General features: G+C 35.5%; 1 protein-coding gene across 2 annotated transcripts in view; it reads right to left on the bottom strand.

The window, feature by feature from the left end:
- Window positions 1–289: 289 nt before the first annotated feature.
- LOC136041322 (cell division cycle protein 16 homolog) overlaps window positions 290–15517 on the bottom strand; it is a 122475-nt gene continuing 107247 nt past the window's right edge. For both annotated transcript variants that reach the window (XM_065725956.1, XM_065725951.1), the window contains exons 11-12: window positions 14206–14398; window positions 290–492 (exon numbers count right to left, since the gene is read on the bottom strand). In XM_065725956.1, the coding sequence (XP_065582028.1) occupies window positions 359–492; window positions 14206–14398 (327 nt within the window). In that variant the 3' untranslated portion in view covers window positions 290–358. The remainder of the gene's footprint in view (window positions 493–14205; window positions 14399–15517) is intronic.

Here is a 15517-nt window from a genome sequence, read left to right on the forward strand (position 1 = left end):
TGTCACTGTTTTTTTGTTAGTTATATGTTTTGCGGGTTATTTAGCATTTAAAGAAAACACCAAGCTAAAATGACTATATACAGGCATGGCTGCAAGAGCATTAGTAATAGTTTTCAGCAGCTTTTGCTAGAAATGGTAGTGGATGGTTATAACTAGAAAAAAAGGGACACAGCATAACTTTAGACAAAGCTATATATGCATTATAATGTTTCTTTTTCCTAGACAGAAAAAGAGCAAGAATTTATTCAGAGGAAGAGAATCTGAAACAAATTTAACACTGACAGGCGACTTTTTCAATAAAATCAACTAATTTTCAATTTATTTATTAAAAAAAAAAATCTTAGGTTTTTCTGGCACATTAGGAACCTGACATGTCCATCTGTATGTCATCGTTACTTAAAGACGAATCTACGGCTAGTTCTGATATGGTTTTTGGCGCAGTTGTACAAAACGAAGCATCAACATTTATCACTGACGGAACTTCCTCGATTCCTAGAAAAAGATATTTTGTTACGCGTTGTAAAAAAAAAAAAAAAAATATATAATACGACCTTTTCTAGAAACTTAAGAAACTAAACACAACGACCCTTGTATTTCAGGAGTCGTTCTTAAAGGATGGTAAAAAATTGAAACTTTAGCGTAAAGACCAAGGTATTGAGGAGGGGGCAACGCCCTTCATATATGCAATAAGGAGGGGGCAACGCCCTTCATATACACGATAACTTCTGTTCGTTTTAAGCTTTATTGTTGCTCCTTACTTTGAGTCGAAAAAAACTTTCTTTTATTTAATGTTTTATCGTTTTTAAATAATGCCCAGAAATATGCCTCCACATCCACAAAAAAATCCTCCCCTCCCGCGCAAAGATCCTCTATATAATTTAAACCCAGTAAAAATTTACACTGGACGTTCACCCTTAACATCTCCACACATAAAATTAGGCTGGCAAAGAGAGTAAGGGAAATGAAAAGAATTTCGCATACCGAATTAGTGGCAAATTTATCCAGAGTAAAATTTCACCCAAAGGTCACCTCCCCCCGAAAACTTCCCTCCAGATGTAAAATTCTCCCCATGAAAAATCCTCTCATCAGAAAATTCACCCCTCCTCCCCCGAAAATGTATGCATACTTCCCAATAACAAATGGGCAAATTTTTTAACTTTAAAATCTTTCCCCGGGAGCTGTAGAGGGCCATTTTATCTCCAAGCTCATAGGTACTGTCCCTTCTAATTATGCTGAACAAAATGGTTATCTCAAAATTTAGATCGTACGATATTGGAGAAAAGAGGGGCCTGGGAAAGGGGCTAGTTACCCTCTAACCTTTTTGGTCACATAAAAAGGGCACTAGAACTTTCAATTTTCGTTCGAATGAACCATCTCCCGATATTCTAGGACCATTGGTTTTATGCAATAGCCCGTGAAAAAAAAAACAGCAAATAAAGACACATCCGTGTTCTTTCTTCTGGCAAAAAATACAGTTCGCATTTTTGCAGATAGGCGCTTGAAACCTCTACAGTAGGGCTCTCTGATACGCTGAATCTGATGGTGATTTTCCTTAAGATTGTTTCATAGATCATTAAGAGCCTTTGATGGGTAATACTAAGCTTAATGAATCTTATATATTTGGAATCAGCATAATAAGCCCATTCTTTTGATGCATCTAATGGTATCAAGAGTTTGGGTTGCTATTAAGCCGCGTCGCTCCTTACTCACAGTTCGTTACCACGAACTGTCTGATCAATGGAAGAGTGCCCGGATAGCGATTGTTTAACCCAACCAAAATGACTAAAATGAAAATAATGATGAAAAAGGAAATTTGTTCAATCGATCAATTATTTAATCAAATGAAACACAGAAAACGTTACAGAACTTTAGACCCCCACAGAGGCTTTTGGGCCTGTCACAGTGGGAGACTAAACATAACATTAAATAATATCACTAAAGTCAAACAGAAGGACAAGAAGAAAAAAGAAAAAATACTGTTTAATAAAGTAGAATTGAGAGAAAGAGTCAAACTTTAGCATAGAGAGCGGGGTGTTGAGAAGGGAACTGCCCCTTTCATACACGGAGCAATTTCTGTTCGTTTTAAGTTTTAATGTCACTCCTTACTTTCAGTTAAAAAAAAATTGTTTTATTTGTTTAATATCTAATTAGGACTATACTTTTTAACCATAGATTTTCAGTTTGAATGCTTTGGAAGACAACGGGTAGTTTTATTTACTTTTGACTAGCCACTTACAATTACTGATCAGCTATATTTGTTGCATCATTATAGGCTTCCAGCATAGCAGAATTAATAAATTTTGCGTTAAGAGTATGGTAGTAGGCTGAAAATTTCCTTATATATCTGAAAACTTTAAGACTACGCAGTAGTTTGTTTAAGAATTAAACACGCTATCGCGTGAGAGTATGCCCCCTGGAATATTGTAAAATTTATAAGGTTTTTCTATGCTTTAAAGAAAATTACCTTCAGTGCAATTGATCAGTGGAACTAAAACCACTTTTAGTCTCATCGAGTTTCAGTCCAATTTCGGCTCAGATTGTAACTTTACAATGCAAAATACAATGCAAATATTATTGAAGAGTGGTATTTATTACGCTTAAAAAGAACATTAGAACATGAAAAAACTGAATGAACCCCTTCTCTATCTTTGATATGAGCTATATGAACCACAGTTTCTAAAGTTGGAGGGTGGAGACCTAAAATACCAAAAAACTTATTTTTGGGGTATTTTTCTCCAACTTTTTAATGGATCATCAGTCATTTTGACGCATAATAGCATTGAGGGATACATCGAGCTTTGGTATAATTTTAGTAGACGGGATACCCTGTCTAGTTCAGGAGAAGGAAAGTACTCTCTGTGGTCGTAAGCACATTAATTTACACTGGTTATTTGAATGCAAAACTATGTCAGTAAAAAAGGATATTCCTTTATTTTGATAGGTTAGGACATTGAAGACAGGATAGGATATTCTAGGTGGAGGTAGAATCTACCGCTCAAATTTACCTTAAATCTACGGTAAATATAAAACTGTGCTTTTTGAGGTTTCCCTTCTAGCGCTGTGGAGAGTCATTTCAAAATGAAGTTTCAAACCCACGAAATGAAGCTCTTGAATAATTGTTGGAATAACCGTTAAATCAACTAAGTTAAATCAAACATTTAGGTAAACATCCATGTTAATCCTTTATCTTCTACAGACTACGGAACTTTTTATGAACTTCCGGATTATTCACTAGATTATTTTCAGAGAGAGTTCAATGATAAAGATCATTTAAGTCTTGATGTAAGTTTCCTTCTCTAATCTTCGTATTCGTATTTGTTTAATGAAATAGCTATCGTAGCACTCAAAAGTGAAAGCTAAATTAAGCTACTTTTACAATCACAAAATGGTCACTAGTTAGATACACTTACGAAACAGGGTGCAACTATTCAATTCACTTGTTAAATGCACTTAAGAAATATGGTACAAAGGAGTTTGCGAATCTGTTCGTACGGCACTTGACTGGTTCTAGTTTGTTGTAATGCCTAGTATGTCTGCTGGTTGATGATCGATTGAAGATCCGCTGATCTTTGTAAAACAATCTAGTAAAATAATCTAGTGAATAATCCGGAAGTTTATTATTTTACGAATTGCCCGAAAAATTATTCATTTTTTTGTGTATAAATATGCTAGTTTAAATGTTATTATTTTAGTAATTCTACTTATAACAATTGCAGTATATGTGATGAAAATATCTGGACTTTTGTACCTATTTTTTTTACTGTCTAAATAAATGCCATTATCACCATTTAAAATTTATTTGTTCGTCATAGAACGGCAGTGTTGTCTAAGAAAAGAATACCTAATCTAAGGTGTTACGTCCAAAACACGTCTAAATATGGGGAAATGAGACCAACCAAGTGAACAACTGTAAACTCAACATTTCGTTTGCAAATAGAAGACACGGAAGCTGCCACCTTCATTGTAAATTTGTTTTACTTTTGATCAAGATTAAAGAAGGAAATTTACATCAAGACTTTGAATGAACTTTATCATTGAACTTTCTCTGAATATAATCTAGTGAAAAATATAGAAGTTCAATATTTTGTGAATTTTCCGAAAAGCTATTTTTTTGTGCATAAATATGCTAGTTTCAATATTATTATTTTAGTAATTCTACTGATGATGGTTGCTGTATCAAACAGTTCGTGGTAACGAACTGTAGTAAGGAGCGACCCGGCTCAATAGTAAACGAAACTTTAAAAAACGGAATTTCGATGCTAAAAGATATATCAAAAGAATTGGATTTTTATGCTGATTTTAAATATATAAATTTCATCAAATTTAGTCTTTGTCATCAAAAGTTACGAGCCTGAGAAAATTTGCCTTATTTTGGAAAATAGGTGGTAACACCCCCTAAAAGTCATAGGATCTTAACGAAAATCGCACCATCGCATTCAGTGTATCAGAGAACCCTATAGAAAAAATTTCAAGGTCCAATTTACAAAAATGTGGAATTTCGTATTTTTTGCCAGAAGACAAATCACGGGTACGTGTTTATTTGTTTTTTTGTTGTTTTTTTTCCCAGGGGTCATCGTATCGACCAAGTGGTCCTAGAGTGTTGCAAGAGGGCTCATTCTAACGGAAATGAAAAATTCTAGTTCCCCTTTTTCAGAGACCAAAAAAATTGGAGGGCACCTAGGCCCCCTCCCACGCTCATTTTTTTCCCAAAGTCAACGGATCAAAATTATGAGATAGCCATTTTGTTCCTCATAGTCGAAAACCATAATAACTATGTCTTTGGGGATGACTTACCCCCCGCAATCCCTGGGGGAGGGGCTGCAAGTTACAAACTTTGACCAATGTTTACATACAGTAATGGTTACTGGGAAGTGTACCGACGTTATCAGGGGATTTTTTTTGGTTTGGGTGTGGGGTTCAGGGGAGGGGGCTATATGGGAGGATCTTTCCTTGGAGGAATATTTCATGGGGGAAGAGAAATTCAATGAAAAGGGCGCAGGACTTTCTAGAATTACTATAAAAAAACAAACAATGAAAATATAAACATGAAAAAGTTTTTTCAATTGAAAGTAACGAGAAGCATTAAAACTTAAAACGAACAGAGATTATTACGCATATGAGGGGTTCTAAAAATACTTTAGCATAAAGAGCGAGGTATTTAGGAGGAGATAAATACTTCGCCCTTTATGCTAAAAATTTTTTTAAGTAATTTCAACTATTTATTCTACGGCCTTTCTGATTCAGGGGTCATTCTTAAAGAATTGGGACAAAACATAAGATTTAGAGTAAAGAGCGAGGTATTAACGAGGGGAACAACCCCCTCGTATACATAATAAACATATAAGGATATAAAAGTTTGTTACGTAAGTTAATTCTTAAGTTACGTATTTTTTTACTAATAAAAACGTTCGTTAAAAATTAAAAGATCTAGTTGCCTTTTTAAGTTACCGAAAAATTGGAGGGCAACTAGGCCTCCTTCCCCACCCCTTATTTCTCAAAATCGTCTGATCAAAACTAAGAGAAAGCCATTTAGCCAAAAAAAAAGAATTAATATGCAAATTTCATTTTAATAATTTATGTACGGAGAGCCAAAATCAGACATGCATTAATTCAAAAACTTTCAGAAATTAAATAAAAAAAACAAGTTTTTTGAAATGAAAGTAAGGAGCGACATTAAAACTTAAAACGAACAGAAATTACTCCGTATATGAAAGGGGTTTTTCCTCTTCGACGCCCCGCTCCTTGCGCTAAAGTTTGATTCTTTCTCGCAACTCTACTTTTTAAAACAATAAAAAACTTTAGCATAAGGAGCGGGGCGTCGAGGAGGAACAACCCCTTTCATATACGGAGTAATTTCTGTTCGTTTTAAGTTTTAATGTCGCTCCTTACTTTCATTTCAAACCACTTGTTTTTTTTTATTTAATATGTGAATTGAATATTTGGACTTTTGTACCTTTTTTTCACTGTCTAAATAAATAGAACTATTTCCATTTGAAAGTTTATTTGTTCAGCACAATTTAAATTCTCAGTACCAGTTATAGGTATAGATTTGTTACCTATCACCGACCCGAGTAGAAAAACAACCCCCTACTCTCCTATCTAGCAAGAAAAAGGAATCCATGGAAGAATAAATCATTTTATATAATCAAACCTAAACTGCAAGTTTTGCTACCGTGTCAGCTGCTTAAAAAAAGAGCCGAAAAAGAAATCTTAGAAAAAGTTTGCTAGTGCTTGGGACTTCACAAAAACACATTCTGTTTATACTAATATGTTTATGATAGTAGCCCTAGAGGGGTAGTATAGGACATATTTACGAGTCGACGACATAGATTTTACACGACTGTAACACAGTGCTACGGGAGTGCGCAAATTAATTTCGCACTCAAAAGGTGAAGTTGGTTTCTTAAATCGTCCTTTTTTCCCAAGAAAGGATCTCGAAGTGACTTCTAAGTTTTCCTTATTAACACATTCACTAAAAAAAAAAAAAATACTATTAATAAATTTTGTTTTTTACCTCAAGAGCGCTTAGCAGTATTTTCAGAAGGATGGGATTTAATCATCAGTTCTAAACTTCTACTTTACTTTGTTCTGCCATGGAAACCTAATTCAATACTAGAACGCGTCGTAAGAGAATAACAACAAGCCCTATGCCGAAAACCTCTTTTGTAAATCTAATCATATCAGTTGTAGATGTAATTGATATTGTTTATATGTTCTCTTTATTAGAGAATCCTTACATTAGAACACACCTCTAGTTTCCAACAATATCGATCTAGAAATTTGAGCATTTCTCGAGATTCAAATTCAGAATTTATTCTCCCTTCCTAGACTAAATTTAAAAAAAAATTCCAAGCCTCGGGATTTCACGCTGACTGCTTGTAATATTACGAATTCAACGATTACGAGTACAATTAATAACAGATCACAACACACCATGGAACACGGAGATAAATGAAGAATTAACAAAAAAAAAAAACTAAAAAGAACCTAATAAAGTAAAAACGGTCAACTTTTAAAAGAAAAAAAAAAACAACCTAGAATCAAAATAGCTTAGGATTCGCTATAGTAGATAGAAAGGAAACGCAGTCATCACACTGTCAACTACAAGGAATAAAAAGCAAATCAGACATCTAAAATCAAAACAAAATATGTTTTCAGCGCTAATTGGTAAACCAATGACGGCCTTAAAAAAGATCACTACATTTCCCCATTTGACATATATTTCCAATACACTTTATTCTGAAATTAAATAAAAAAAACAAGTTTTTTAACTGAAAGTAAGGAGCGACATTAAAACTTAAAACGAACAGAAATTACTTCGTATATGAAAGGGGCTGGTCCCTCCTCAACGCCCCACTCTTTACGCTAAATTTTTTTACTGTTTTAAAAAGTAGAGTTGAGAGAAAGTGTCAAACTTTAGCGTAAAGAGCGGGGCGTTGAGGAGCCACCAGCCCCTTTCATATACGAAGTAATTTCTGTTCGTTTTAAGTTTTAATGTCGCTCCTTACTTTCAGTTAAAAAACGTGTTTTTTTATTTAATTTTTGAACGTTTTTGAATTATTGCATGCTTTGATTTTGGCTCTCCGCAGATGAATAAATAAAACGAAATTTGCATATTTATTTTTTTTGCTAAATGACTTTCTCATAGTTTTGATCGGATGATTTTGGGGAAAAAGGAGTGGTGGATGAGGCCCAGTCACCCCCCTCCCAGTTTTTTGGTTACTTAAAAAGGCAACTAGAACATTTAATTTTTTACAAACGTTTTTATTAGTGAAAGATATATGTAACTTACGAATTAGCTTACGCAACAAACTTTTGTATTCGTATGTTTCTATTACGTATATGAGGGAGTTTAGCCCCTCAGCAGTACCTCAATCTTTAAAACAAAGTTTAAGTTTTGTTCCAATTCCTTAAGAATGACCCCTGAATCACAAAGGCCGTAGAATAAATAGTTGAATTTACTGAAAATACTTTAGCGTAAGGAGTGAGGTATTGAGGAGGGGACGAATCCCCTCATATGCGTAGTAATTTTTATTCTTTTTAATGCTGCTCCTTACTTTCAGATGAAAAAACTTTTTCATATTTATTTTTTTATTGTTTTTTTTTTAAATAATGCTAGAAAATCCTGCGCTTTCTTCATGGAAATTTTCTTCCCCCATGACAAATTACTCCATGGAAAGTCCCCCCAACATATCCCCCTCTTCTCAACAACCCCCCCCCCCAACCAAAAAAATCCCTCTGAAAACGTCTATACACTTCCCAATAACCATTACTATATGTAAGCACAGGTCAAAGTTTGTAATTTGTAGCCCCTCCCATGGGGACTGTGGGGGAGTAAGTCGTCCTCAAAGATATAGTTATAAGGTTTCTCGACTATGCTGAATAAAATGGCTATCTCAGAATTTTGATCCGATGACTTTGGAAAAATGATTAGCGTGGGAGGGGGCCTAGGTGCCCTCCAATGTTTTTAGTCGCTGAAAAAGGGCACTAGAACTTTTTATTTCCGTTAGAATGAGCCCTCTTGCAACATTCTAGGACCATTGGGTCGATACGATTACCCCTGGGGAAAAAAAAACAAACAAACAAATAAACACGCATCAGTGATCTGCCTTGAAGACCATGAAGACCACTTGGTCGATACGATGACCCCTGGGAAAAAAAACAACAAACAAACAAATAAACACGCACCCGTGATTTGTCTTCTGGCAAAAAATATAAAATTCCACATTTTTGTAGATAGGAGCTTGAAACTTCTACAGTATGGTTCTCTGATACGCTGAATCTGATGCTGTGATTTTCGTTAAGATTCTATGACTTTTAGGGGATGTTTTCCCCTTTTTTCTAAAATAAGGCAAATTTTCTCAGGCTAGTAACTTTTGATGGGTAAGACTAAACTTGATTAAACTTATATATTTAAAATCAGAATTAAAATGCGATCCTTTTTATGTAGCTATTGCTAACAAAATTCAGTTTTCTAGAGTTTTGGTTACTATTGAGCCGGGTCGCTCCTTACTACAGTTCGTTACCACGAACTGTTCGAAATGTAATTTCACACTTATTTAAGAGGTCGAGATATCCAGAATTCTTTATAATTATATTTCGTGAACTCGTTGTAAAAACTGTGTTGCAAAACGAATTTTAACGCCAATCCGTAACGAAAGGCATAAGGAAACACATTAAGTTCATTTGTTTTTCGCTACACAAGTAGCAAACCAAGTTCGCCGCCATGCGCACTATTGTACGCAAGTTTCTATCTAGAATCTAGAAATTATTATTCTAGAATCTAGAATCTTGAAAATAGAATCTAGAAATTATTATTATTACTTGATAGTTCTAGACCTATAGTGATCCTTGTAAATTTCTTAATGTCATTCTGAGAGTACTGGTATCAAAGTGAACTGAATTAACGTTTGAATTCCATGGTATTGATACACACTTGGGTAGGGTATAAGCAAAATAGCACCTATATCCTACAAAATCGAGTATACCACATCAATAAAACACGAAATCCACTTCCCTTTGTTTTGGTTTACTTTTCTCAATTTTAGCATGAAGTTATCATTATCATTCGAAATGCATACTGATCTTCCAATTATCTACTGCTTTAAGAAACAAGAGCTAAAAGGTCATATGGCACTTGCGATGAGGCCAGAAGAGCCAAGAGCCGAGAGCTCATATGGTACGAGCTCTAGCAAAATTCTAAGAATCAATAGATTGACTTAAAAGGAAGATCAGAGGTTTAATGCCAGTCAGGATTTAAAATAAGAGCTCTGAGTCACGAGGTCCTTCTAAATATCAAAATTCATCAAGATCCGATCGCCCACTCGTAAGTTAAAAATACCTCATTTTTTTCTAATTTTCCCCCTCCCTTCCGCCCCCAGATGGTCGAATCATGAAAAACGACTTTGTCAAGTCAATTTGTGCAGCTCCTTGACACGCATACCAATTTTCATCGTCAAAGCACGTCCAGAAGCGCCAAACTCGCCAAAGCACTGAACCCCACCCCCAAACTCCCCCAAAGAGAGCGGATCCAGTCTGGCTACGTCAATCATGTTTCTACGACATTTGCTTATTCTACCCACCAAGTTTCAACCTGATCTCTCCACTCTAAGCGTTTTCCAAGATTTCCGGTTTCCCCCTCCAGCTCCCCCAAATGTCAACAGATCTGGTCGGGATTTGAAATAACGGCTCTGAGACATGAGTTCCTTCTAAATATCAAATTTCATTAAGATCCGGTCACCCATTCTTAGGTTAAAAATACTCCAATCAATCAATCATTCAATATTTATTAATTCAAATTAAAAATATACAAAACAATATTATGCCCCAACAGAGAGCAGAGCTCGTAAGGCTGGGGCAGTACAAATGCATAGAAAAAAAAACACAACGTCTCGTCATACTAATAATTCCAAAAAGAGAAAAAAACGAAGACGAAAAAAACATACAAGGTAGGAGATAATAGAGGAGGCCACCCTAGCGTGAGAACACCACAGCAAAATACACACTAAAATCTATTATTAATCAATCTCGACATCTAGGCAAAGAACTATTTTTGAAATATGTTTTTTCAAAGAAAAACGACTTGTAAAACTTCGAGACATTTCTACTAAGTTAAGCTTATTTACAATATGAGGAATCTGGTATCTGATTGAGAATCTAGCTCTTTCTGATTTGATTGGCGGAAGGCGATGCTTCTTGGAGCGGATGCAGTGGACAGGAGAAGTGGGAGTCCCAATTATACCCAAATCATGGAAATAATTTGTTGAGGATTGGATATTATAATGCCACATTGCTGTATGCACGTCCTTCAATTGTTTGAGATTAAGTATATTGAGAAAAATTAATAAAGTTTGGGTTTCTGACAGATTTTTAAGTCTCGCAGGACGACGAACAAAAGTACCAAGAATTCTAATTACCTTATTTTGAATTATCTGAAGAGGTTACAGATGGACCATAAATGTGTTGAGATAAACTATGGGGCAATAATTAAGATATGATTCAATTAGAGAATGGTATAGAATTTAAGGATGGAAAAAGGAAACACCTGTTTCAATCTATGAAGACAACCTAAGTGATGGGCAAGTTTCAATCTCAAATAATCAGAATGCTTACGGAAAGATAAAAGCTCATCGAGAATAATCCCAAGGTAACGAAATGAATGTACTCTTTTTATCCTACTTTGATTTACAATTAACTCATCTATGCAATTTTATTTATCGCCCGCTGTGACCACCCGAAAATCATGAATTCAGTTTTAGAAAAGTTCGGAGCTAGGCAGTTACACGCAAGCCATTTATTCAAAGATTTCAGTGCTGTCACCATTTTCTCAACCAACAAAGATGGGGTTTTAGCTTTTACTGTCACGGCCGTATCATCTGCAAAAATTACTGCTAAGCTATTATCTTAGGGTAAACACCTTGGGAGGTCATTTATACATATGAAAAATAGTAATGGCCCCAATACTGATCCCTGGGAGACTCCAATATCATCAATAACGATATGGCTTGACAGATGTCCATTTATTTCTACCTGAATTTTTTCGATCATGCAGGTAAGATTTTATTAGATCTAGGCCTTTACCTCTAATACCTGTGTTATTAATTTTTTCCATCAAGATTTCATGGTTTAGCGTATCAAATGCCTTTTTTATATCATAGAAGAGAGCAGACAAATGATTATCATCATTTAGTGAATCATTAATCTCTAAGATTAGCGCAGCAATAGCTTGTTCAGTGGAATGACCCGACCTGAATCCAAACTGATATTTAGTAAATAAATTCCTTTTATTAAGATACAATACAATTCTTTTTTGAATAATTTTTTCTAGAACCTTAGATATTGGAGAAAGAATAGCTATTGGGTGATAGTTGCCTACATCTGTCTTATCACATTTCTTATTAATTGGAATAACTCGTGCAGATTTCCGTACTTCGGGAAAGATCCCTGATGATATAAATGCGTTTAAAATATGAAGCACTGGGACATGGATTACACAAGCAAGTTCTTTCAGAACATTTGTGGAGAGCCCATCTAGACCTAGGGAATTACCACGTTTTAAATTCGTAATTACTTTCTGGAATTCACCGAAAGTAACAGGGGAAAGGAACATACTAAAATTTTCGGATGACGGTAGACAATCTTTATATGAACAAAATAAAAATTCTGGGGATTCCAGATCAGCAGTAGCACTAAAATGGGAAAAGTAATTAAAAAAATAATCTGCAACAACATCCTTCCCCTTCAATTCAACACCACTTTCATTTATGATCAATTCAGGGTGTGATGTCTTAGTACTGTTTCCAATTTTTCCTTGATTAATTTCCATGTAGTCCGAGGTGAATCCGATTTTTTAAATGAATTTTCCTAATAAATTTGTTCACTTGTTCTAAGAATTTTAACCAGCAAATTTTTATAATTTCTGAATCGCTGTACATTATGATCTGAGGGGTATTTCATTTTTATCTTATAGAGTCGATTTTTCCTTGATAGATTTTAAAAGCGATATACTTATCCAAGGTTTTTTGGGTGAGTTTCTTTTCCGGTATGTAGCTCTAAGTGGGTAATGAAGATTCAGTTTTTCGTTCAGAATTCGGTAAAATACATCCAAGGATGTATTTGGATCACTCTAGTCAGTAACTTCACTCCAATCTATATCGCTAAGATTCGATTTCAGTTCATTCATATTTACTTTTGAGAAATTTCTCCTTTCCATAGGGTTTTCTTTATTGGCCATCTTTTGCACTCTGAAGTCAGACATTAAAATACAATGATCAGACGTATCTTCCATAATCACAAGATTCAATTTTTCCAATTTTTCCAAAGTAACACCCCCAGCTCCCCCAAAGAGAACGGATCCGTTCCAATTATGTCAATCACGTATCTATAAATTGTGCTTATTCTTCCCATCAATTTTCATCCCGATCTCTCCACTCTAAGCGTTTTCCAAGATTTCCGGTTTCCAAGATTTCTGTTTCCCCCCTCCAATCCCCCTGTCTCCCCAGATCCAATTGGAATTGAAAATGGAGCATCTGAGACATAAGATACACCAAGTTTCATTAAGATCCAATCACCCATTCGTAAGATACCTCAATTTTCACGTTTTCCAAGAATTCCAGTTTCCCCCTCCAACCCCTCCCCCCAATGTGACCGGATCTGGTCGGGATTTAAAATGAGAACTCTAAAGCACAAGATCCTTCTAAATATTCAATTTCATTAACAGATCTGACGACCCGTTCGTAAGTTACAAATACCTCATTTTTTTAATATTTCCGAATTACTCCCCCCCAACTCCACCAAAGAGAGCGGATCATGTCCGGTTATGTCAATCACGTATCTTGGACTTAATTCTTCCCACCAAGTTTCATCCTGATCTCTCCGCTTTAAGCGTTTTCCAAAATTTCCTGCCTCCAAACTCCCCCCCCCCAATGACACTGGATCCGGTCGGGATTTAAAATAAGATATCTGAGTTACGAGGTCCTTCTATATATGAAATTTCATTAAGATCTGATCACTCCTTCGTAAGCTAAAAATACCCCAATTTTTCCAATTTTTCAGAATAAATCCTCTCCCCAACTTCCCCAAAGAGAGCGGATCCATTCCAGTTATTTCAATCACGTATCTAGGACTTGTGCTTATTTTTCTCACCAAGTTTCATCCCGATCCCTCTTCTCTAAGCGTTTTCCAAGATTTTAGGTCCCACACCCCAATTCCCCCCAATGTCACCGGATCCAGTCGGGATTTAAAATAATAGCCCTGAGACACGATATCCTTCCAAACATAAATTTCATTAAGATCCGATCACCCGTTCGTAAGTTGAAAATACCTCATGTTTTCAAATTTTTCCTATTTAACTGCCCCCCCCCCAGATGGTCGAATCGGGGAAACGACAATTTCTAACTTAATCTGGTGTGGTTCCTGATACTCTGCCAAATTTCATCGTCCTAGCTAACCTGGAAGTGCCTAAACTAGCAAAACCGGGACAGACAGACAGACCGACAGATTTTGCGATCGCTATATGTCACTTGGTAGATACCAAGGTCCACAGAAATTAAAACCAAAATTAGGATAGATTCAATTTTCATTGCTTAACTTATTGAGCCTTTAACTAAAAATATACCCTTCTTTGTCTTAACCCCCTATTCCACTTTGACATATCGCATTTTGATTCTGACACATACTTGATATATAGCTATAGCATAAACCTACCTTCTATAGGAAAAGGACTATCAGCTGTCATGTCAAGAACAATGTTTAACATGGATGTCGCTACGGAGTCATCTCTTTTAAAGCTCAATGCTTTATGCAATGAATCACTTGCCTTGTGGAATTGTCTTAGTAAAGCTTGAACTAATCCGATAGCTGTGTAGGTTGATCCATTCCTGGGCTTGAGCATCAATGCCTACAATCAAAATGTGCATATCAATAACTTATGACACGTTTTAGCTATGCAGAAAATAAACCTAAAAAGATGTTAAAAAAAAGAAAGTATTCAAAGTACTTTTCAAATAAAAGGCAAACACGATAATAGACAAACTGGAAAGTAAATTGTAATAAAAGGGATAGTTGCATTACAAAACGAAATAAGGGTTTAACGACTTGACAGATATTAAAAGAAAACAGCTGAAATTCCTTTTAAAAACTGAGATAAAATGATGTTGGTCCAAACTCAAGTTTTTCATAGAGGCTATTGAGAATAAATTTATGACTGAAGCTAAGTGACGAGCCATCAAACATTAATCTTTACGAGCCAAATGGTTCGGACCCACTCAGTATTTATCAAAAAGTTCGTGGTAACGAACTGTAGTAAGGAGCGATCCGGCTCAATAGTAACCGAAACTCTAAAAATGGAACTTTGATACCAATAGTTTCAAAAAAAATCGCATTTTAATGCTGATTTTAAATATATAAATATATAATATATTCATCAAGATTAGTCTTACCTATCAAGAGTTACGAGCCTGAGAAAATCTGCCTCATTTTAGAAAATAGGGGAAAACACCCCCTGAAAGTCATACAATCTTAACGAAAATCACACCATCAGATTCAACGTATCAGAGAACCTTATTGTAGAAGTTTCAAGCTCCTATCTACAAAAAATGTGGAATTTAACATTTTTTGCCAGAAGACAAATCACGGATGCGTGTTTATTTGTTTTTTTTTCCTCCAGGGGTGATCGTATCGACCCAGTGGTCCTAGAATGTCTCGAGAGGGCTCATTCTAACGGAAATGAAAAGTTCTAGTGCCCTTTTTAAGTGACCAAAAAATCGAAGGGCACCTAGGCCTCCCACGCTCATTTTTTCCCTAAAGTCACCGGATCAAAATTCTGAGATAGCCATTTTTTTCACCATAGACGACAAACCTAATAACTATGTCTTTGGGGACGACTTACTCCCCCGCAGTCCCCGTGGGAGGGGTTAAAAGTTACAAACTTTGACCTGTGTTTACATATAGTAATGGTTACTGGGAAGTGTACGAACGTTTTCAGGAGGATTGTTTTGGTTTGGAAGGGAGATTTGAG

Source organism: Artemia franciscana, chromosome 2, assembly GCF_032884065.1.
Source record: "Artemia franciscana chromosome 2, ASM3288406v1, whole genome shotgun sequence".
In the NCBI taxonomy this organism is placed as follows: Eukaryota; Metazoa; Arthropoda; class Branchiopoda; order Anostraca; family Artemiidae; genus Artemia; species Artemia franciscana.